The sequence below is a fragment of the Naegleria gruberi genome, assembly GCF_000004985.1.
Source record: "Naegleria gruberi genomic scaffold NAEGRscaffold_23, whole genome shotgun sequence".
Lineage (NCBI taxonomy): Eukaryota > Heterolobosea > Eutetramitea > Acrasida > Naegleriidae > Naegleria > Naegleria gruberi.
Genome location: NW_003163304.1, coordinates 362,918 through 385,600, shown reverse-complemented (window position 1 = coordinate 385,600; position 22,683 = coordinate 362,918). Strand labels below are relative to the sequence as shown.

Here is a 22,683-nt window from a genome sequence, read left to right as displayed (position 1 = left end):
TCCTTGGACTATTAATATTATTTGGGCTTTCCTCAGCGCCTTTTTATCTACAGAACTCAAAGCCAAGTACGTCATGGTGAACAAGCAACAAGATTTGTTGAACTATGTTGATGCTGATCAATTGGCAACCGAATATGGAGGAAATATGAAAATTGATTGGGAGGGATATTATAAGGAACTTATTGAAGAGGATAACAAAAGACTTGGAAAGTAAATTCTTGTATTTTTAGTATTTAAATTAATAATATTTTGAGTTAATATTTATCTGGAATGGTTAATTGAAGTAAATTTGGAACTGAATTTTCATGGTCAATATTTTGTTGAGCTTGGAATAAATTTGCTGCAGAACTTGATTCACCCAGTCTGTTTCTTAGAATAGTGGTACTGGTAATTTCTGGAGATTCCTTGTTTGGATTTTGATGATGTTTTTCCTTTACCACATATGTCTTCATTTTACCTTTTCCTTTAACTTCAATTTCTCTCAAATCAAATTCGAACAAATCGTGCACTCTTTCATAAGTGTCTCTTGATATTTGAACTCTACCAGGTAAACCGGTTGATTCCATACGAGAGGCAGTATTTACAGCATCTCCCCACAAATCATAAGCAAACTTCTTTATACCTAAAACACCAGCTACTACACTGCCAGTATGTACACCAACACGAATATTCACAGTAGTATTGTTTTGAGTATTGTAAATATAAATGACACCCAATGTATCAATGGCAAATCTAACAACTTTCTCAGGGTGATCACTTTGCATACAATTGTGTAAACCACCACAACAAAAGTATGCATCACCAATAGTTTTGATTTTTTCTAAATCATACGAGTCACAAAGGATATCAAATTGATTGACAATTTCGTTCAACATGGCAACCACTTGATTTGGTTCCATGGTTGATGACATGGTTGTAAAACCAACAATGTCGCTAAAGAAACAGGTAACATCCTTAAAGTTTTCATATATATTGGTTTCACCTGCCTTCAGTCTATTGGCCACTGGTTCAGGGAGAATATTCAACAAGAGTGCTTCAGACTTCATCTTTTCTTCCTTAATCAAATTATTGTGTTTCAATTCGGTGGTGATATCCTTGATAAAGCATGTAATGACAGATTTTTTCATGTTATTGGAAGTGCTTAGCAAACTAACTGATAAGGAAACTCTTGTTGGGAACTTTCTGTCATTTTTTCTTAAACAAACCAATTCTAGAGTTTCTCCCATTGTTTCATTAGATTGTCTCAATCTGGCCAGAATATTCTCTACCTTTTCTCTGCCTTCCTTTTCAAACAGTTTGGTAAGAGACAATCCAAGTACATCTGTGGACTTGTATCCAAACATTGTTTCCGAGGCAGTGTTAAAGATTTCAATCACACCAACAGAGGTACAAAGAATCATTCCATCCACAGCAGCATCACAAACTGCCTTAACCTCACTTCTTCCATCCAATGACAATTGCTTATTCTTCTTTCCAGAATCAAAGCTTCTATTAAAAATGTAATTCTTGATTGGATCTAGATTATCTAGAACATCACAAGGAACTTGGAAGAGCATTAATAAGAAGAGAGATCTTTCCTTATTAATTCTACTATAAGTCCTAAAAGCCATATACGCTAACAGAGCAACCAGAGCAGGCAAGGCACAAGCCAAACCACTTATTATTCTCTGATTAATTCTAGAGGTGAAATAATCAACAGATTCAAGCATGATTCCCCAACTCTTTTTTCTTGTCTGAATGTATACCAAGTAATTCTTCCAAAAAGTTGCCAACAATTGTTCTTCTGAATATTTCTTCTTGTAAATATCTTCTACTTGTTTAGCTAAATAGTAAGCATTTGCATTAATCAATTCATCCATGCTCATGCATTCTATTTGTGAAATATCAAAATTAATCAAAGTGTAATTCTTGCATTTAGCATCTGTTCCACGGTGCTCAACTTGTGTATCTATAGAAGATGTCATACCAATTAAATTATAATAACCTGCATCCTCTGTTCCGTATCTGAAATCAGTGTACTCGTCCATGGTATTGTACCGCTTTGCAAATTCATACAATTCATCGTGTGTATATTGAAGATAATCAGTATCATCAAATAAGGATTGGAATGAACCAAAGGTGATCTTGGTCAAATCGTGCGTAATTTCTGTACCATGTTGAACTTTGGAAATTGCTTGTCTGTTGTAAACAGAGTTGTAAAGGGCCTCAAAAAATATCAATCCAACTGAAATATAAGTTAGTAAGAAGACTAAAGCCAAAAAGTAGATCATAACGTTTGAAGGAGATAATAGATTGGACTTTCTAAACTCAATTCTTTGATTAAGCTGGCTTGTCTTTTTCTCCAATTCATGGAAAAGCTTTCCTACTTCATCCTTTGGTAAAAACTTGTAAAGCTTGAATAGCTTGGATGATGCCTTCATATAGCCACCAACAATTACCCAAAACACGATCAAATATATGGTAAATAGACCTATCAGGGTTGACATTACACCAATAATAATGTTGGACCATGCATTCAAATGTTCAAAGTTTCTTGCAGTCAAAATATCGCAAAAGACCTCGAAATAATCAATAAAGAGTAACCTGTTCTTCCACAAAAAGATGTACTCAAAGTTTGTGGTATTCCTAAAAGTTTCTAAAGTACTATTGGCTAATACTGATGTAACAGAACCGATCAAATGCATCAATTCTGAATATGTCATATTCTTTGTGCTGAACGTATAGCTACCGTCAGCAGAAAGAGAAGGAAGAAACACTTCACTCTTAGTTCCAAGCATATCATTTTTCATTTCATCTGTGAAATAATTAGATTGTACTGTTTTCACCATTTCATTTATCATACTGGCATACCAAGCCAATCTTCCTTTAATGGATTCAAACCTCTCAGTATCAAGAGTTCCATAGAGCTCTAAATTTTTTTGAATATATCTGTATTCATTCAAAGAGTTGACCATATCTTTCTTCCTGCTTGTTCCATCGCCAATTCAGATATTTCTTCTGATAGGACAATTTTCCAGAATGATCTTTGGAGAATTAGAATTGTGTCTTGTTTAGCTACAACTTTTGTCAAGTACTCAGACACTTCAGCGCTTTCAGCATGAATGTGGCTAGTGATTTCTCTCTTTCTTATTTGGAGTTCTAATCTGTCAATGAACCAAACAGAATCAAACATTTCTTCAGATCTTTTAAGCAACAAGAGTGCACTGGTTTGAAAATCTTCCACCAAATAGTGCATATAACAAGCACTCGTTATCAAATCGATGAATGAGAGATCCACCTTGGTTGAAGAAACTTCATTAATAAGATACCGCACGTACTCTGCAAGGGAATGATCTTTCATGGCCCACTGAATAAATAAATGAGAATACTTCATTTCTTCCAGTTCACCTTGAGGACTGCTCATTAAGTTATCGAGATCATGTTTTACTTTTGAAACAATGACACGAGTGGCAATTTCAATACCAACAAAACCGAGAACGATCCCAGTGATGGGCAACAAGAAACCAACACCCATTATTGCAAGTCCTGATGTTTCCAGATCAATTGAAGGAACATTACTATTTACAGAGAAGACAACCAGATTTGCTACTGCCCACATTCCAGAGCCTACCAATACCCCAAACATGACTGAATTTTCCACTCTTCTAAAGAATGGATATCTCTGAACAAGCGCTACACACAACAATAACTGTTTCACAATAAATAATGATGGGACAGCATAGTAAATGTAAGGAGGAATAGCTTGTTGAAGGAATGCAAAAAGAGTATTCGAAGCAACTAGAGAAGCAAAAAAGAATGGAGTAAAACTCACAAATATTCCCTTACTTGCTGGATTGATATCTACAAGAACCAAACTTGATATTAATGTAATAATGAAAGTCATTAATGCTCCCAACATTGATATTGATGCAAGGCCACTATTAGAAGGAGACCAACATTCAACTTCAGAGAAGGCGAACAATTTCAGTGTCGTATAATCACAGTGCCAAAACACTCCATAGCAATACATCATCGGAACAGAAAATACGAGATGAATGACACACATCTTTCTTGTGTATCGTTTTAGTCTATCCCAATGTTTACTGCCATTTCCAAGCGCAGATTTGCAATATAAGAACATTAATAATGTTACAATGTTAAGGGCCAAAGACAGAGATATTATAACAATATGACCCTGTTGAGAGATTGCAAGTTAATAATTATTCATTGGGATGAAAAGGATTTTAGGGTTGATGAAGTTGTTAAAATAGAACCAGTAAATTGAGTAGTAACAATCATTAAGGAAACACAATATTAATCATTACACCTCTAATCACTATATACTTACATTATATGGCATAAAATCAAACCCTAATGTCCATATTGCTGCTATTCCTCTCATTATCCATCCTGCAATATTTCCCCACCTGTATTCATAATAGGAAGATAAAGAAAATGTTTGCAAAATTATCCAAATATACAGCAGAACAGAATATATGTATGTTGTTGATTCTAGAGTATTCCTTAACGCCGAGATGAATATCGAAAAACTCCTCTCAAATATAACCAAAGGATTATTCGTATTATTGGAACTAGAACGACTCTTTTGTGTAACGGAGGGATCTACCTGGCTTGACTCTCCATTGAAACCAATGCCTCCAAATCCGCTATGATGACTACCAACATCATCAAAGCTTAAACTAGCACCACTGACATTATGGTTTGCAGAGCCTTGTACCTGCAGGAGATTGGGATTGCTGCTCGGTTGTGTCGGGTTCATATTAAATTGTGTTTGGGGTTCTTCTTATTTTTATTGTTTTTGTTGTGATATTGCCGTTTGTGTTGTTGTGTTCTGTTGTTTTGGGCGTGGGGAGTTCATTCAAATATTTGACCAATTAAGGCTATCTGACCACCACAATTGCTTTTGACTCTTCACAAGCCACAGCCAAAGTTCGACAGATCCTTAGATCGGAACCATGGCTAATGTATATCAAAGCGCAGCCACTTCTATTTGGATACTGTCGTTAAAAATTGATTTATAATTGAGTTTGCGTCGAGTGATATCTCTGGGAATTTTATACATGAAAACCCCCTACAGTTTGTTGAATACTCATGGTAATTTCATTTCAAACACAGCATCTTTGAGCCAAATAAACTTGGAACAGAATACATTGAAGTTTGCCAGGATCAGCTGTTTTACAAATTTTCCCTTATTAAGGTCTAAACGCCACTTCTTATTAACTATAATTATTTGATGTTTACACTATCAAAAACTGAATCAACATGCAGTGAAAACCAATGATTCGGAAGTTTGTTGATTTTCAACATGGTTTCAATTCATCAAATAATGAAACCATCACAATATATTAACATCATCAAAATAATTCGTGGAATTTTTAATTATTGGATTAATATAAATTTGTAACTAGGATGGAACTAGGATAATGAAAGTCAATTTTCAGTAAAATCATCACTGGTCGATCTAAATGGAAAGATGGGCAACCATATCATTGTTCGGAATTTTCCTTCATTTATTGGCTTCAATTTTTAAAATTTGCCTTAATTATATATGAGATAGGATTTGGAACAAGCTGTAGCTCTATTCAACTTTTCCTGATTCACAACAATTCCGTGCCCAAGAATGACGAGTACATTTTGTAAAATTATTGACATTCATGAGTACATTAATTTAGAATCACGTTTTACTTAAAAAAAAATCCACAACGTTAAAGTACCATTATCGCAATCGCAATGATAGCTAGCAATGATAACAATAATACAGAACAACAAGAACAACAACTACAAGATATCGTATTGGGAGTTTTGAAGCGTACAAAAGATAGAGAATTTGTATTGAATATTGTTAAACAAAATGGATTGTTACTTACATATGCAGATGAATCATTCAAAAAAGATAGAGAAATTGTATTGGAAGCTGTTAAACAAAATGGATTGGCACTTCAATGTGCTGATGAATCACTTAGAAAAGATAGAGAGATAATATTGGAAGCTGTTAAAGGAAAGGAAACTGATAGTGATTGGAATGCTGCAGTTCAATATGGACTGTTACTTAAATATGCGGATGAATCATTGAAAAAAGATAGACAATTTTTATTGCAAGTTGTTGTGTTGCATGAATTTTTGTTTGACTTTGCTGATCAATCATTGAAAAAAGATAGAAATTTTGTTTTGAATGTTGTTAAACAAAATGGAAAGGTACTTGAATATGTTGACGAATCTTTTAAAAAGGATAGAGAATTTGTATTGGAAGCTGTTAAACAAAATGGAAATGCACTTCAACGTGCAGATGAATCATTTAAAAAAGATAGAGAAATAGTATTGGAAGCTGTTAAACAAAATAGATTGGTACTTGAACATGTTGATAACTCATTTAAAGGAGATATTCCTTTCATTTTCTCCCTATTCAAACACAATACCAAGATTGCAAAAGAATTCTCTCCTTCTATTACCAAAAGCATTGAGGATTGTGTTGATTTACATAGAATGCTATCAACAAATATTATTGAACTATACTCAAAAAAGTATTTGGAAGAAAAGGATTTATATTTTGCTATTGAGTTAAGTTCACTATTTAATCCAAAATCCAAAAGCGCACTATTTAATTATTTCAACCAAAAAACCTATTCACCACTACTTGTTGAAAAATTAATCACCTTCCAAATATTGAAACAAATGAACCACGAAGAATTGTCCAACAATATTCCTATTTCAGAAAGTGCTAACTTTCATTTATTTTGTTTCAGATTGGATAATTTTCTTAAAGATAATCCTTCCCAAACAACAGACATGAAGGATTTGAAGAATGTTGTGGAAAATGTTTCAAGTAATTTCAAAACCTCTTTTTATTCAACAAAGGAAATTATGGAAATTATGAGTTTTGTCATTAAATGGTTTGAAAGTGAGCAAACATTTGAGAATTACAAACAAATATTGTGTAAATACAATGAATTACGAGGAGATTTAGCAAAAATTTTCAAAGCACTCAATTATTACTATATTCATTTCAAAATGGAATATGACTTTATTTCAGTTTTAGGATATGGAGCAGAAGGCGTCGTTTTCAAAGTATTTCACAAAAAAACAAAATCTTTACGAGCCATGAAATTCAAATATGATCCAGAGGGTTCTGAAGCTGCTACCAACTACACAATTAATTTATTGAAAAGAACAGATATTGAAGGAAAGATCAAGTGTTTTGAATGTGCTGTTATTCAAAATCATTTGTATTCAGTGATGGAGCTTGGAGAGGAATCATTGTCACATTATATTTACAGAAATAATGACATTTATCGAGACACCTTCTTAACCAAGGACAAATTAATAGAATTGTTTGAAATATTCACCAAAGTATTGAGATCAGTCAAGTCAATTCATGATCATAATATTGCTCACAGAGATTTAGATCCGCAAAATATTGTTAAAATTGGAGATACTTTTAAAATTATTGATTTTGAAACATCAAGAGTTATTAAGATAGGTCACTCAATTACAATTGCACGTGGAAAGTATGCCTACATGTCTCCTGAGGTTTCACATGACAATTACACTGACAACATGTTTAAATATGGTGATAACGATAGATTAGCTCACAATATTGGACAAATAACCACTTCATCTGATATTTTCTCTTTGGGATGTATTTTTTTGAAATTACTGACCAATTGTCCATTACAACTGGATGAAAAATTTGTAACTGATCCAGATGTTTCAAAGTACAATAATGGCTATCCATACTTTAGTGGATATGGAAAGTATTTCTATACTGTAATAACAACAACTGAAGGAGAAATGAAATTACATTATGCAATTGAAAAACTGATCAATCATTCTATCGATCCAGAAGTTGGAATTAATGAACTATTGATCAGATGTATCATTACAATGATTCAAAGAGATTCAACCAAAATATTGAATTGTTATTTACACCTTTTAATAATTGAGAATATTTTGAAATTCTTGCGAGGTGAAATTAAAGATTTAACATTGAACATTACCAATGAAATTGAAGAATTTAAGAAAATCATGCCATTGAAAAGTTACTCTCAACTAGCTGAGGAAGTGGATAAAATTACATTTGAAAAAAACAAACAAGTGAAAGAACTATTGGAAAGAAATAAAATTGTTGGAAGAGGAAATTATAACACTTAAACAGAAAGCATAATTTTACTACTATTTCATTGACAATGATACAATTTTTGAAAGTTGTGGAAGAGTTTCACTTTCAGCTAGAGAAACAACTTAAATCAGAACCAAAACATTTCGTTCCAAAAAGCTTAGCACTTCTTATTAACTAATTATTTACTTATTTTATGGTTATCATTGAAATCCAAATGTACGAAACATCGTTCCACCTCTGGGACAGACTCTATCTTCATTTGCAAATCCTCACCAATATTATGGGCTTCTCTAAGGGACATGTTAGGTGGAAGTACAACGTGAATCTCAGCAATAATATTCATACCACTGTACCAGGCAGTAACAGTTTCAACCTTCATGATCTTTTCACTCTGATTTACAGCAATAAAGGTCAACTTTTTGATAAACTCTGATTCGGCAGTCAAACCAACTAATTTAGTCACATGTTCCATCGACTCACCAACCCAACCATAAATAATATAAATGGATAACAGAGTAGCACCAAAAGGATCCAACCACCAAACCCACTGAGAAACAAAGAGAGATATAATTAAAAAGGTATTGCTCAATACATCATTTCTGTGATCGAAGGCATAAGCTTCACATGATGGAGAATCCTTAGCTCTGATACACAAAACATAGAGGACAGATTTCAACACAATAGCAATAAACAATACAAAAAGACCATAAATGTAAAATACCATTTTGAAAGTGGAAGGAATTTTGATACCAAGCATCCATTCCATTTCTCCATTGAGTAACTCTGGTTTCATAATCCATTCTACAATGTTTTGAGAATCTGTTGGGAGATACGGGTCGCCAGTAACTAGACCTGTAATGATACCAACAACACCTTCCTTAATAATTTGTAAACTGGCTGTTGACATACAGGTGGCAAAGATGATAAAACCTAATGGTTCCAATCTTTCCTTACCAGCTGGATACAAGTGAAGATCACTCTTCTTTTTCTTCAAAAGGTTTGTATAGAAGAGAATGAGTCCAGAGACCAAATCCAAAATCGAGTCAATGGTTGATGTAATAACAGAAAGGGACAAGGAAAGCAAACTGGCAGAAACTTTCAAGAATAAGAGCAAGACATTGACCCAAAAACTGGCTTGGATACAAAATGAAGCATATCTACTCTCCTTCCTCTCAAGGGCCTCAGCTGCTTCTCTCTTTTCATCATCAGCACTGGTATCTTTTAAAAAGGAATCACCTTCCTCTCCTTCTTCATCGGAATCCTTCAGAAATTCCTTAGTCACTGTATTGGTATATAATTCAGCATATCCTTCAACAAGCTCATTTTGTTTTTCATAGAATTGGGAAACCTTCTTTCTCAACTTTTTCTTTGATGATTGCTTCATTCTATCGGTATCAACAATGGGGAATTTGGAAAAGTCTACTTGCCATTCCTTTGTTTCAATTGGTTTGACGACTGTGGGGGAGGCAATATTAGTAGTTGGGGATGTTGGTTGTTGTTGTTTGGTGTTGATTGTGGAGATGGCATTGATAGAGCCAATTCGAGACATTCCAATTGTATTATTGATGTTGTTATTTGTGTCGGTAGTGGTTATTGTTGTTGTTGTTGTTGGAGGGATTGTTATTTCTTGAGTTTCACTTGGATTTTCATGAACTTCTATTGTTAGAGTGGCAATATTCGAAGTAGCAACTTGTTGTTGTTGTTGTGGCGATGATGATTGTATTGAATTCTCTATTGAAGAGGAATTAGAGGAAGGTTGTTGAAGATCCTCTTCATGATTATTTTGTTTGCTCATATTTCAAAGGCTTCTTGTTTGATGGTGCGATGATGATGTTGAGATGAAATATTTCTTCTCTGATGATTAATATTCCAGAGACTCTCTCAACTGAGATGATGCGTTTTTGTGTATGAATATCTTGAATGATAATGATTGAGCAGAACAGTTACCAGCTTTTTTCAAGTATCAAATTTTCAAGGTTGAGCGTTATTTGTTTTTTTTTGAAGGATTTTTCAATACTCCTCTCAAGCCTGACAACTCAATCGAGAGTGGATCCTCTTATAGCCACTAAAAAACTGGCGTTTTGTAAACAGCCGAAATGCCATCTGAAACAAGAGATCATCTCGTGGTATCCACCTGCACGCCTAGTTGAGGCTCAAGTGTGGCCATTGACCAAAATAATATTTTATGGATTTTCCCTCCATTTCAACTTACGATTGTTGATACTCCTCATTTTGAAATTTTGAAGTGAGTGAAGTAGTAACAATTTTTATTTTTAAAAATCGATTAATAAAGACATAATGAGCTAGTTTCCAAATCTGAAAGACAATTGATTCTTTTGGAGAGCATGCTCAATGACACAAGTTTCATCAAAATATCTGAAATATCTCGTTCTTTGGATGGCTTGGCATCAATGTATCCAATGACATTTGAATGTTTTTGACAAAATGAAAGAATTTCATCATTTGACACAAAATCTTTTGAATGTTTCAAAACTCTTTGGTGCATGAAATGTGTTTTCATATAGGAATAATTTAGAAAGAATCTGCACCAATTAAATCCTATTAGAATAATTGGCTTTTCATTAAATGAATGATTTCTGACATATCTCAATGCATTATTGGTGGCAGATGTAAAATTTTCTCTATCCAATCTATTGAAAAGCACCACAAAGCACGACCCATCAAATGTGTATTCCACAGGAGAGACCTTTAATTCTTCATTACTATTTTCCAAACTATCCAAACGAATCTCCAAAGATGGAATTTCCACTGATTTAGCTTTCGAATCTGATAAAATTTTAAATGAATCTCTGTAGAGATATTGGATTAATTGAGAGGAATCTGAAACGAATTCTCCCGTAGATAAACATGTCAGTAATAATTTAGCAAAAGTGAAATTATCAGAATCTGCCAATAATGTGAATTTCATATTGGGCAATGATTTCAAAACCTTTTTTGCCAATCTTAATGTTGATTTTTGAACATAAATTCTTTGATTCTTTTTTTGTTCCATCAAGTAATTTCTCATAACTTTGAATGTAAAATTCTGAAACGTTTCATTTTCTAATTTTTTTTCAATCGAATAGTTTTTAAAGAAACAATTCGAAATGTACTGATCACCATCGCTCAATTTCCCTCCCACTTCTTGTGGAAATAATTGTAATCTCATTTTCCAAAAATATTGATCAATACTTTCCGATATAAATTGCCTAAACGTTTTATCAACAAACGAAAGAGACCTAATGGTTAATAAATCAATTCTAGGAAATACATGGTTTATCCAAACATCCCCCGATGTGATAAATAATAAATGTTGTCCATAATAATTCTCTTGCAGTTGTTGAAGTTTCTGTTTGCGGGTTGAATTCGTTTTGTTTCGTTTCATTTTTTTTCAATTTAAATTCTTCCACTATACTCCAAAACGCATTCCACAATTGCACCTTATTGAAAATCCTGTTCGAATTCCATCATTGAGGGTGCCACATGTCACCTTGAACATGCCACCATTCCATGCAACCTTTTTAATTTCCAATTCTGTACTTCAAGTTCCCAGAACTTTCAAATTAGAAGAAAAAAAAAATATGGCAACATCATCTTTTCAACCAGGTGATCAAATTATACTACTCGTGGAAAAGGCAGAAAAATTGGAGAGTTCTGATATTAATGGAAAATCGTAGGTTTTTTGGTTTATGTAAATAATAGTGTTACTAGTCAGAGAATATTGTAGTGATCCGTAAGTTTATATATATAAAGTAGAGTTTGAGTTTAATGTTCGGAATTTTGTATGTGATGAAAAATTAATCATGATGATGATGATGATGGCGGAATGAATTATTATATATATTTATGTATATGATGATGATGATGATTGTATTGATGATGATAATGAAAATATAGATATTGTATGGTGATTGAAGATGATGCTTCAGATAATTGTGGAATTATGAGAAAGACTAAAACATGTATGGCTACTTTGGATCCTGTTTGGAATTCAACTTTTAGATTTTCTATTTGTTCGGAAGATGTTGCTACTTTTAAATTATTGTTTGAAGTGTTTGATTGGGATAGGTAGGTTGCTAACAATGATTTTGGTTGAATATTTATTATAATATTGAAATAGATTTACAAAGGATGTAAGTGAGAATATGTTCATGTTGTCATTGATTTGGAATTTGAATGATTTGTGAAAATAATGTAGGACTTTTTAGGAAGAGTTAGATTTGAAATTGTTCCAGATGAAATAACAGCCAATGTATCATATAAACAAACATTGAAATTGCAAGGAGTTAAATCAGGAGTACTTCACATTGAATACAAGTGGGATACTACTCATAGAATTAGTGGAACTGCAAGATCTAGAACTCTGTTATCATCTGCGCATGATACAAGTGTTTCATTCTGTAATTTAGATTTGAAAATACCATTCTTTGAACCAAGTATTCCTACATCCTTTGTTCTTCATTCAGATAGTATTGAAGTTGCAAGAAATAGAGATATGCTCTTGTCATTTATTGATCCACTCACTAAGAATTCACTCTCCATTACCTATTTGAAGACAGATGCAGAACATGTAAATACAGCATTTGATGAACTCAATCATGATTTTTTGAAAACTATTCAAAATGGATCAGGAACCAAGTATGCTCTCTTGTCATTTAATGAAGATGTGAGAGGAGAACAAACTAGTCACAGATATGTCAAGGCCATTCAAACCTGTTGCCGTGCATTTGTTCATGGAGAACAAGTATTTGTAACATTCATTGTTTGTAATTATAGAAATGCTGTCTTGATGAAGTATGCCCTCTTCTCCAACGAAGATAATATCGATAACAGAAAGATTCTCTATCAAGTAGCAATTAAGAGTAAGATTTCCCTCAATTAAGTGTTAATTTATTGTGATAAATTATTTTTTCAAGTAAACTGAAGTATGAATGAACTTTTATTGTAATCGTTGATGATTCATCCACATCAGCACATCAAACAAGTAAGAAAAAAATGTCTTCACACTCCTATCAATTCTCTGCAACGTTAATGGATGAGATTTGGCAAGCGGATGAGAATCGTCTCACTCCAGTCAAGATCAAACCACAAGGTCCGATTGGTGGAGAATACATATGTGTTGTGTGTGGAATGGATCGTAAGAGATCCAATCCAAATTTTACACTCTTCAAATTGTACCAATACGATGCCACCAAGCATGTCTATGTTCAGGTGAAGAATTCCGAATTTTTACAATCTAACAGCAAACAGGCAAAGAATTACAAATTAATTTCCAGATTATTTGATAATTATTCACTTGATCAACATAGTCGCGAGGTGAATACTGAGGAGGAGAGAAAGGAAGTTGAGCAATTTCTTGAAAGTATTGTTCAAACCAAGTGTATGAGAATTCTGGGCCAGAAATATATGAAACTTTCCACACCTACAGAGTTGAAAGTGAAATTGAGAGAAATTTGGTTCAAACAATATAACTTACACAACTATAAGGACCTGTCTGGATTTGAGCATCTTGTTGTAGGTGAGAAGAATGGTGATAAAGTGAGTGGTTATCACTATTGGTTCAAATACTTGTTGGATGATTCGACTGATAATCATACAGGTCAAGATGTGATTTCATTTGCTGGAAGATTGGATAATGAGTCAACTCCTGATTATGTCTGTGTTCGTTTCAAACAGGATGAAGACGTGGATGGAGATGGTCAATCTGATAATCAATTATTCAAATCTTGTGGAAGCTTTTTTGTTGGTATTTCTCCAGAGTGCCTATTGGCACTTTCCACACTGGCCTATTTGGAGAGTTTACAACCAAGTGGAAAGAAGAATCTTTCTGATGTTAAAATTAACGGAAATAGATATGTTATTAATGTTTTTAATGAGGGTGGTTATCCAAGATCAATTTATCCATCCCTTATTGGGCAATAAATAGTTTGATAAATTGGATTATGAAATATCTATTTCTTTTAAATGGAACTATGAGAAATATTTAGTCCTGATCGTTGTTGAAAAGAAATTCAATTTCTTTGAACCATTTTGATTTCACAACACTCTCAAAATATGATAATCACCAAGATTTCAAATCTTCTCAAATAATATCCACCATTAATGAATTCATTTCATACTCTTTCGTCTCTGTGATAACATGTGTAAATAAACTGTTGGATATCCAACACAGACAATAAACAGGAAGAAGAATACAATCATGAACTTTTTCACAAGAGGATAGGGTGGCTTTTTCACAACTGGTTTTCTTCTCTTCTTTTCTGGATTTTCTGGGTGAATTGCCTCCAAATCAATCCATTTTGTGAAAACTACTCTCAAAACCATTGAAACTTCCGATAACATTCCCACAGGATATAATACTAAAAAGGCATTATATCTCAAAAACTTTAAAATACTAGCAACTTTTGGATGTGTTTGATCTAATTTCCACAATTGACCCAAATAAAACAAATACCTAACAATATCAGCAGCAGACCAAGATAATTGTAAAGTGGTCATTAAACAATCCGATAATAAATCATTCGTTGGTAAATCATCTCCTATCAAATGTGTAATAAACAATCGTCCACAAGTTTGGCCAAATGTTGTCCTGACTGGTGAGGAAGTAATTCCGAAGAAACTATGAACCGATTCCAACAAGGCTTGTGTTTGAATGTACTTTAAAAAGCCTCCATTCAATTGCCATAATGAAGGCTTCCTCAGAGCAATCCTATCAGCAGCCTGCTTGTTTACTTTTAATCTACTAGAATGTCGTTGAATGAGTGGTTGTAGAGTTCTAAAAAGTAATAAATAAATCCACTCCAATGTTGCCAATGAATTATATAGGGTGAGGTAGTTTTTACTAGATACAACAGCCATCTCCTTTTTGTTATTATTATATGATGATTAAATAGTATTATTTAAATTTTAATATTATTTCCAACTCTATATTTACAATGTTCTGTACAGGTTAATTTATATATGATACAAAAAAGATAATAATCAAAATGATGATGATTGTTGATATTTAAATATGTACAGGAAGAAGATAACGATCAAGTAATATAACAATTTGAGATTATTTTTTTGATAAAATTCATGATCCGATGATAATCAATTATTTAAATAATTAATAATAATGTTGTTGATCATCATGATCAAGAACTCTAATTGGTATTATTCAAAATAATACTAATGAACGATTTATGGAAGATTGGAAAAGAGGAGAATTGCAGCTTTGAAAATTATCCTGATTATTTACTCTTTACAAATTCAATAGCTTTTGAAATTAATTCATCATTTTCCCAATCAGCATGTTTGTTTCTTCTCAAAGTTTCCAAATAGAGCATTGTATTCTTTAAATCTGATGATTGTAAGGCCTTATCCAAATGTTGTTTCAGAGAATCAATTGATGGTTGTTGAGCATTGTCAGAAACAAATCTAGCCATAGAAAATAAATCTTCGGAAGGATCTACCAGTGTGAATGTATATTTGGCTTTTTCAAAAGCTTCCAAAACACCAGTAGCACCTTTAGAAATAATAATTAGATCTGATCCTTCATTAGAATGATGAACACGGATGAGAATTCTGTGTGATTTTTGTTCAGTTGATGAAACACTTGGTTCACGAGACTTGACAATTTCAGAAATGTGTTCATTTGGTATTCTACGTTCAAAATCTTGATCATCAAAGATATAGATAGCTTCATCGGAGAGGATTAAATATCTCAAGTTGGACAAACGTTCAGAATCTAATAAACTAATACGAGCAGAGTGGAGGATCTTGCTTGCTCCAAAAGCAAATATAAATTTCGATGGAATTTTAGATTGAATAATAGATTCATTAGTAGCAAGATCAGAGGTGAGAATAATTTCTCTACTGGTTCCTTCTTCTTGTTGTTGCATCGTTTAAAATTACAATTTGTATCTATAGAGAAAGATATTAAATAAATATCAGCAGCAGTGAGGGTTGTGGTAAAAAATTAGAGTTTGATTATAAACCTAATATATTATTATTTTGGAATAATGATGACAATGATGATGATATAATTCAACAAGTCTTGTTGATGAGTTTTGAAGACAAAAAACGCAAAGATTTTTCAAAGGATCAAAACGCCCGCTTGGGAATGGAGGAGCTAAACGATTTTTTTTAAATTGGAAAACGCAATCAAAGCAACTCCGTCAAATGATAACCTTAGAAACAAAGTTTACAAAAGATGATAAGAAACAAGAATGGTGAATTTCCATTCTCTGTTGTTAGAATCGCCTTGGTTGATGAAATTTCCACTAACAGGTGCTTTGCAATAAAGAAATTTGTAATTAAAGGAAAAACACGAAAATTGCTTTATGATATTTAAAAATTTACTTGAATAATTTTCTTTCTTTCTTACGGCTTAATATTCCAAACAGAAGGTTAATAAAAGATATTGTAAATTAATAGTAAAATATTGATAATCCCCTCAATAAAAACCGTAAAATTGGGGGTAATTTTTTAGCATCCAAATTTAATTGCTGTCCCTTCCTGTGACCAGTACGAAGTGATGAAAATCTTAACAAGGTTTTGAAATTGTATAATCATTCCAAATCTTTCAATCTGTGTATTGCCCATAAGTTGAGACGTTTGATAGCATTGAGGGGAATGAATCATTTGAATAACATCTTGTTCTCCAACACGTGTACGTACAAATGGAAACTGAAATGTGGAAATTCCTCAGGAAATAGCTATTCAACAGCACGGTTTGTTGCAAAACCCTGGAAATATAAGACAGTCTTATCAAAGAATGGGTTATTGATCTAATATTCATGTTACATTTATAGAAAAACTCCCAAATTGTAAAAGACAAATTCAAAAACCAAGCTGTTTTGAGTCAAGATCCAAACCTAATTGGTTGTTTATGTGAATTTACCAATAATGGATCGTGCCTTTGAATCCTATAAATCTCCACACTAGTTGGCTCTCTGTTTCTCCAATAATCAAAAAAACAATTTTACAACAATTTAATTGAAAATGCACTCTACATTCTCTCAAACTCAACCAACCGGAGTAACTGGTCAACAACAAGGTATTCTTGGAAAATTGCAAGGATTTTGGTACAGAGGAAAGACTCCAAGATGGCAACCAGAAAACTTTACAGTTTCCAATGAGGTTTTGCAAAATAAGGAAACTTACATTAATCAAGCAGAACAAGTTTTCTACCAATACGATCGTGATCGTACTGGATTCTTGGATAAGAAGGAATTCAAGAAAGCAGTTCAAGCATTAGGTTATGACAAGGTTAAGAGTAAACTGATTGGAAGAATGGTTGACAAGGACCAAAATGGAAGAGTTGGAATTGAGGAATTTGTCAATTCATTCCTTTACCTTAGATCTGGAGGACAAATCCAAAATATTCCAGGAAAGAAGCAACAAGGCTTGTATGGACAGCAACAAGGATTGACTGGACAACAGCCAAGTATTGGACATGGTTATGGTGTTGGTCAACAACCTGGCTTAACTGGACAAACTTATGGACAACAAGGATTTGGCACAGGTCAACAATCATATGGTGGTGGTTTTGGTCAACAAGGTTTTAACCAGCAACAACCATTGCAACCAAGTAGTATTGGTCAACAAGGATTAGGAAGTCAACAACCTGGAGGTATTGGATTTGGTCAACAAACTGTTGGTCAAACTTGGACTAGCACAACAACTGGTACAACACCTGGTCAATCTAATATTCCAAATATTCCATCCTCTCAACAAGGATTTGGAACTTCTGGTCAACAACAATACCAAGGTGGTTCTTATCAAAAATAATTCTCTATGCTTGAGAATGAAAACTCTCTTGTGAAATCAAATAATAAATATATAGCTTGTGATGATTAAATGATGGATGTTTGGGATGTTATAAAACTCTCATTTCCAACAAAGAATTTCAATAATTCTGGAATGGATAGATTCTTATCACTGTTGAATAGGCAATATCTGGGAACAATTCTCAACACCTTTTCAAATATCAATTGGAGATCTTGTTGGTCATTTTCGAATGGATTTGGAGGAATAGTCAAATCGATTGGACTCTCTTCGCCCATCAGTGATAGGCAACTATCCACCCATATTAAAGAAGTTTCGTTTGGAAAAACGTGAAATTGATATCTTAGTGCTGGATTGCGTACAGAGGTGCAATTGAGTATTGAAACTCTGCATGGACTATGTATTTCACTTTCAAATTCCAGCTCGAAATTGGAATTGACGATAAATTCACTTTCCTTAAATTTCAAATTAAATGAAATTTCTGTAACAAATCGCGGAGCTCTATACAGATCCACAATAACAAGTCTTCCATTTACATTGGAAACTGAAATATCTGATGTAGTATTATTGCAATTCTCCTCACGTTTTTTTGTATAGATCCTATTGGCTTTTTTCCAAGCATATTCCAATACTTTCAACTCATTGATTTGATCCAAATTTACTAGTTTCACTAAGGGATCCACTCTCTCCTCATAAATTTCGCACCTCCTCTCAAATTCAACATTTTGAATCATATCGTTATTTCCATAAATAACTCTTTCTTCATATCCATATTTCCATAATAAAACACCAAAAGGTGTTGGTGATTCAACTTCAAAAGGCGTTGGCTCAGTAATATCCAACATTTTAAAGAGATTATCAAAGAATGGATCGTTCACACACTGTTCTGCAATCCCTGTTGGATCCTCATATAATGTTGCATTCACTTTCAAAACTACATTTCTCTCCACTTTCGAATCAATGTTCAACAAGTTCTTCCAATCAAACACTGATGGACCATTCTCCACAACATCCACATAGATTATAAAATCCTCACAGTCTGAATACATTATTGTCATCCTTAACCTTGTATTTACATTTAAATTAATCATCAAAACAGCAAATTCTTCAGTGTTTGTTCTATCAAAAGCCAAAAACCTAATATTTGGAAATTCATCATCTTTCCTAGTCCACAATCTTTTCAATTCCTCTTGTTTACACTTGTTTACATCTTCATTTAACAATTTCAACAAGTGCTGTCTTGCTCCGATCCAATACTTTATAGAAATCAAGTATTGACAATCCAATAATTCCGAATCATCATTTCCTTTCAAATTGGCGAGTAGATGATTTTCTACAGCTTGAATAAACATGAATCGATAATCATTCTCAAATGTAGCCTTCCACTGATGATTAACAAGACGACAATTTAAAGTTCCATCATGAAATGGAAGGAAGGATGAAATGATTCCGAGCACATCATTGGAGAAGAGGTATTGTTGAGCATCATCATTGTGTAGTAATTTTACATATTTTGATTGTGGATTTTCTTCATGGTCAAGTGCTTGAATACTTCTTTTCATTTTTTTTTTAATATTTAAAGATCTTTAAAATTGTTAATATTAATATTGAATATTGTTTAATAAAGTTAATTTCCATCGGAAAAACCCCATTTATATCCTTTTTGTAAAATCATATCGAAAAGCTTATTAAGGGAAACTAAATTACCTTCTATATCGGATGGATCTTTGCATACCAAATCAAATTCTTCATCAATTACCTTAATGGCCTTTTTGACAGATTTTACACCTTCCTCACTGAATGCATGATAATATAGATACTTGATACCTGCCATTCTTGCTGCCAATATTTGAAGAATTGCTATCAATTCCTATTCGAAAAGATTAGTTTCCATTTCTATTCAACAATTATACTTACTCTATTGTTACCAAAGGCACCACAACCAAAATTACCTGTGTGAATGACAACAGTTGGTGGATTTTCTGGATCCTGGGCATACATTTCAGTATCCATGCAACATGCCTTAAATCCACTATATAAAGTATCGAATATGAAATTAACTTCTCCCAATTTGTACTCTCCATGTCCACCTCTATATTTTCAAATATGAGAAATTCAAATCCAAAACCTACCTAGGTGCACTAATTGCCAAAATATTTGATTTTCTATTCGTTTTCATGTCCAAAACAGTTGTTGCTTGTTCAATAATATCAGTAGATGCCTTGGCAAAGTTATTTCCATAAATATTATAGTCTTTAACATTGACTGCAATTCTTCTATCCACATTCTGAATCAATACTGGAGTGGGAGATGTTTGTTGAGTTATTGGACTATATCTTGCATCATTTAAACTTTCCTTTCTCAAATATTCACACAAACTTCCCAAAATTGGATGTTCACAAACTTGAATCTCATCCTGAGCAAACAATTGACCTTTCCAAGCAATAAACAATCTCTCATCTGCAAAATTCAAATACCAATGCTTGGCATTCTCCTCCCCAACCTTCAACTTTTCATCATACTTGAAACCATCACTTGAAACAATCACCTCACACACCTGATCTTCTGCAACTTCCTTCTTATAGGCTTTTGGTCGAGTCCTTGCTTTAAATCTCGAATAAATTAAATCACCTTCATAATCCAATTGATCAGAGTGTAGAGAATAGAGAAAGACTTTGTTTTTGGAAAAGAAGGATGGTGGGAATTTTTCAATAATTTCCTTCTTATTGATGGAAAATGAGATGATTCTCTGATCTGACGATGAGGAGGATTTGCTGGATGAGCTGAGCATTTTTTTTTGATTTGTTGAAAACAATTGACAAGGCACATTGAACTTGGAACAATCTTTTCAAAGTATCAATATTTACAATATTTAACAATTGTTAATTTATTCAAAAACAACCATTTGCAAAAGACCCTTAGCTTGAGTTTCAGTCTTCTTACAAGCATACATCAATACCTTACCAGCAGCAGTTGGTGTAAAATCAAGTTCATATTCACCACAGCCCAAACTCTTGAATTTCTTATCTGGAAGAATCAAGACACTCATCAAATCTTCGAATGGGAATTTAATTCTGAAATTGTAGGTTTGACCAACGTGCATCTTGACATGCTTTGGTGAAATGAGTTCAGCTCCATAATTAGCCATATCTGGATAATAGGTTGGGAAGGAAACTTCTTGCATCGTGGCATTGGCATCAACATTGAAACCATAACCGAGCATGTATTCAAATTTTTGATCGGCAGATTCACGAGCAAAGATATAGACCTTATAGTCCTTTTCCTTTTCTGGAACACAAACTGTCAATTTAACAGTATTTCCATGTTGAATAATTTCAGTAACTCCCTTTGTTTCGGCCATTGTGGCATTATCGAGCAATTGAGAATAGAATTGCAAACCAGTCTTTTCAATATGGAGGGTAATTTCAACAACGTTGGAATCCTTCAAAATCAAATAAGCATCAGGATGTGAGACAGTTCTGAGACCCCACTTGAAACCACTGAGAATTATTTGAGCTCTCTTTTCCATGACATTGGCAGGAACAGGAGTTGGCAAACATTGGAATTCATCCTTCTTTGGGAAGTGAGAAGCAATCCTTTCATACGGACTCATGTAGAAGTGTCTTGGAGTGAAAGATGCAGAACCACCCTCAGCGCTGCCATTACTTCAACAGGATTGACACCATTTCCTCCCTTTGTGAAACCAGAAACAATTTCACATCTATCACCAATTCCTGCACATTTACACATATCCTTGAACAAGTTGGAAAATCCACCACAGACACCAGTTCTCAAAGAGTAGACAACCTTACCATAGCTGGAGTATTCCTTACATTCCTCTTCAGTAAACTTATCCTTATGATCTTCTCTAAATCTTTCATACTTGCTAAAATCACCAGTTTCAGCAACCTTGTTATCATAGGTTACATTGTAACCAATCCAGGCAAAGATGGCACGAGCCTTTTCTTGTGGAGATTCAAATTTACTTGTTAAATATTGTACAGTTTTGGTAAAGCTCTTGGTAAGTTCCTCTGGCACAGTCTTGGCGTGTTCATCCATAGCAGTCCAGTTTGGTTCATTGACATAGTAGGTCAAGTCGGATTGGAAGAGTTCTCTTGACATGGACAATGTGCTTAATTGTTGAGTGAGCGATTCAACCATTTTGTTGTTTGTTTGTTTTTTTTTTGATTTTTATTAAGGCCCTGGTAAAAGAAGGTTCTAGTGAATGCACCTGTTTTGGACTCTTTGGTTTACAATTAATGTTTATTTCAAAATTGACTTAATAAGGACATACAAGATCATGATTCTAACCCGAAACAGAACTGAGTTCATCGCAACTTGTTTTTAAATAACGGCCGCCCTTAAACCTCTCCACAACCAAGCTTGAGGTTGTGTGTTTCAGTTTGTGAAACATTCAAAGATAATATTGTTTATAATTACAAACTCATCGTGCTGATTTTCCTCCTTAGAATACCAGTTTGCCATCAAGACAAAACTCTCCACTGTTATATATCCCTCAATAGAATTGATAATATGGTTCGATAATTCTGGAAATCCAAAAATCTTCAGATATCAATATAGGATAAATGTGCAATTACAGTCGAGAAATATGTTCTAAAAGGGAGAGATTTGGGAGTATTCAGATTGGAGGTGTTCTTGTTCTTGACTATACTTATCAGTGGACAAGGATGGTAGTAATGGTGGGGTTTTCTGTTTAAAATGTAAATAAAAATCCCTTATAATAAGGTAATAAATTGGGTGGGAAATACTCAGATTCTGTATTATGACTGAAAAGA

The 22,683-nt window shown here is 33.4% G+C and overlaps 13 protein-coding genes across 13 annotated transcripts; 4 read left to right on the top strand and 9 right to left on the bottom strand.

The window, feature by feature from the left end:
• Window positions 1-254: 254 nt before the first annotated feature.
• NAEGRDRAFT_49034 (uncharacterized protein) lies at window positions 255-2,828 on the bottom strand (the record flags this gene model as incomplete). Its single annotated transcript, XM_002677323.1, has 1 exon — window positions 255-2,828. The coding sequence occupies one exon, from the start codon at window positions 2,826-2,828 to the stop codon at window positions 255-257; it is 2,574 nt and encodes an 857-aa protein (XP_002677369.1).
• A 110-nt stretch (window positions 2,829-2,938) lies between these two features.
• NAEGRDRAFT_49033 (uncharacterized protein) lies at window positions 2,939-4,759 on the bottom strand (the record flags this gene model as incomplete). The annotated part of the gene is made up of 2 exons (XM_002677322.1): window positions 2,939-4,174; window positions 4,607-4,759. 2 exons carry the CDS (start codon window positions 4,757-4,759, stop codon window positions 2,939-2,941), a joined length of 1,389 nt encoding a protein of 462 aa, XP_002677368.1.
• Window positions 4,760-5,730: 971 nt separating this feature from the next.
• Window positions 5,731-8,148, top strand: NAEGRDRAFT_49032 (uncharacterized protein; the record flags this gene model as incomplete). Its single annotated transcript, XM_002677413.1, has 1 exon — window positions 5,731-8,148. One exon carries the CDS (start codon window positions 5,731-5,733, stop codon window positions 8,146-8,148), a length of 2,418 nt encoding a protein of 805 aa, XP_002677459.1.
• A 146-nt stretch (window positions 8,149-8,294) lies between these two features.
• On the bottom strand, window positions 8,295-9,665 carry NAEGRDRAFT_33509 (uncharacterized protein; the record flags this gene model as incomplete). Its single annotated transcript, XM_002677321.1, has 3 exons — window positions 8,295-8,917; window positions 8,981-9,250; window positions 9,329-9,665. 3 exons carry the CDS (start codon window positions 9,663-9,665, stop codon window positions 8,295-8,297), a joined length of 1,230 nt encoding a protein of 409 aa, XP_002677367.1.
• A 735-nt stretch (window positions 9,666-10,400) lies between these two features.
• NAEGRDRAFT_67502 (uncharacterized protein) lies at window positions 10,401-11,144 on the bottom strand (the record flags this gene model as incomplete). The annotated part of the gene is made up of 1 exon (XM_002677320.1): window positions 10,401-11,144. The coding sequence occupies one exon, from the start codon at window positions 11,142-11,144 to the stop codon at window positions 10,401-10,403; it is 744 nt and encodes a 247-aa protein (XP_002677366.1).
• Window positions 11,145-11,697: 553 nt separating this feature from the next.
• On the top strand, window positions 11,698-12,998 carry NAEGRDRAFT_67501 (uncharacterized protein; the record flags this gene model as incomplete). Its single annotated transcript, XM_002677412.1, has 4 exons — window positions 11,698-11,789; window positions 12,014-12,184; window positions 12,237-12,249; window positions 12,315-12,998. The coding sequence occupies 4 exons, from the start codon at window positions 11,698-11,700 to the stop codon at window positions 12,996-12,998; spliced, it is 960 nt and encodes a 319-aa protein (XP_002677458.1).
• Window positions 12,999-13,111: 113 nt separating this feature from the next.
• Window positions 13,112-14,038, top strand: NAEGRDRAFT_67500 (uncharacterized protein; the record flags this gene model as incomplete). Its single annotated transcript, XM_002677411.1, has 1 exon — window positions 13,112-14,038. One exon carries the CDS (start codon window positions 13,112-13,114, stop codon window positions 14,036-14,038), a length of 927 nt encoding a protein of 308 aa, XP_002677457.1.
• A 186-nt stretch (window positions 14,039-14,224) lies between these two features.
• NAEGRDRAFT_33547 (uncharacterized protein) lies at window positions 14,225-14,974 on the bottom strand (the record flags this gene model as incomplete). Its single annotated transcript, XM_002677319.1, has 2 exons — window positions 14,225-14,371; window positions 14,438-14,974. The coding sequence occupies 2 exons, from the start codon at window positions 14,972-14,974 to the stop codon at window positions 14,225-14,227; spliced, it is 684 nt and encodes a 227-aa protein (XP_002677365.1).
• A 374-nt stretch (window positions 14,975-15,348) lies between these two features.
• NAEGRDRAFT_67498 (uncharacterized protein) lies at window positions 15,349-15,999 on the bottom strand (the record flags this gene model as incomplete). Its single annotated transcript, XM_002677318.1, has 1 exon — window positions 15,349-15,999. One exon carries the CDS (start codon window positions 15,997-15,999, stop codon window positions 15,349-15,351), a length of 651 nt encoding a protein of 216 aa, XP_002677364.1.
• Window positions 16,000-17,101: 1,102 nt separating this feature from the next.
• On the top strand, window positions 17,102-17,890 carry NAEGRDRAFT_49028 (calcium-binding EF-hand protein; the record flags this gene model as incomplete). Its single annotated transcript, XM_002677410.1, has 1 exon — window positions 17,102-17,890. The coding sequence occupies one exon, from the start codon at window positions 17,102-17,104 to the stop codon at window positions 17,888-17,890; it is 789 nt and encodes a 262-aa protein (XP_002677456.1).
• Window positions 17,891-19,514: 1,624 nt separating this feature from the next.
• On the bottom strand, window positions 19,515-20,678 carry NAEGRDRAFT_67496 (uncharacterized protein; the record flags this gene model as incomplete). The annotated part of the gene is made up of 3 exons (XM_002677317.1): window positions 19,515-19,757; window positions 19,805-19,979; window positions 20,020-20,678. 3 exons carry the CDS (start codon window positions 20,676-20,678, stop codon window positions 19,515-19,517), a joined length of 1,077 nt encoding a protein of 358 aa, XP_002677363.1.
• Window positions 20,679-20,774: 96 nt separating this feature from the next.
• NAEGRDRAFT_67495 (uncharacterized protein) lies at window positions 20,775-21,416 on the bottom strand (the record flags this gene model as incomplete). The annotated part of the gene is made up of 1 exon (XM_002677316.1): window positions 20,775-21,416. One exon carries the CDS (start codon window positions 21,414-21,416, stop codon window positions 20,775-20,777), a length of 642 nt encoding a protein of 213 aa, XP_002677362.1.
• Window positions 21,417-21,496: 80 nt separating this feature from the next.
• NAEGRDRAFT_67494 (uncharacterized protein) lies at window positions 21,497-22,048 on the bottom strand (the record flags this gene model as incomplete). The annotated part of the gene is made up of 1 exon (XM_002677315.1): window positions 21,497-22,048. One exon carries the CDS (start codon window positions 22,046-22,048, stop codon window positions 21,497-21,499), a length of 552 nt encoding a protein of 183 aa, XP_002677361.1.
• Window positions 22,049-22,683: the final 635 nt, after the last annotated feature.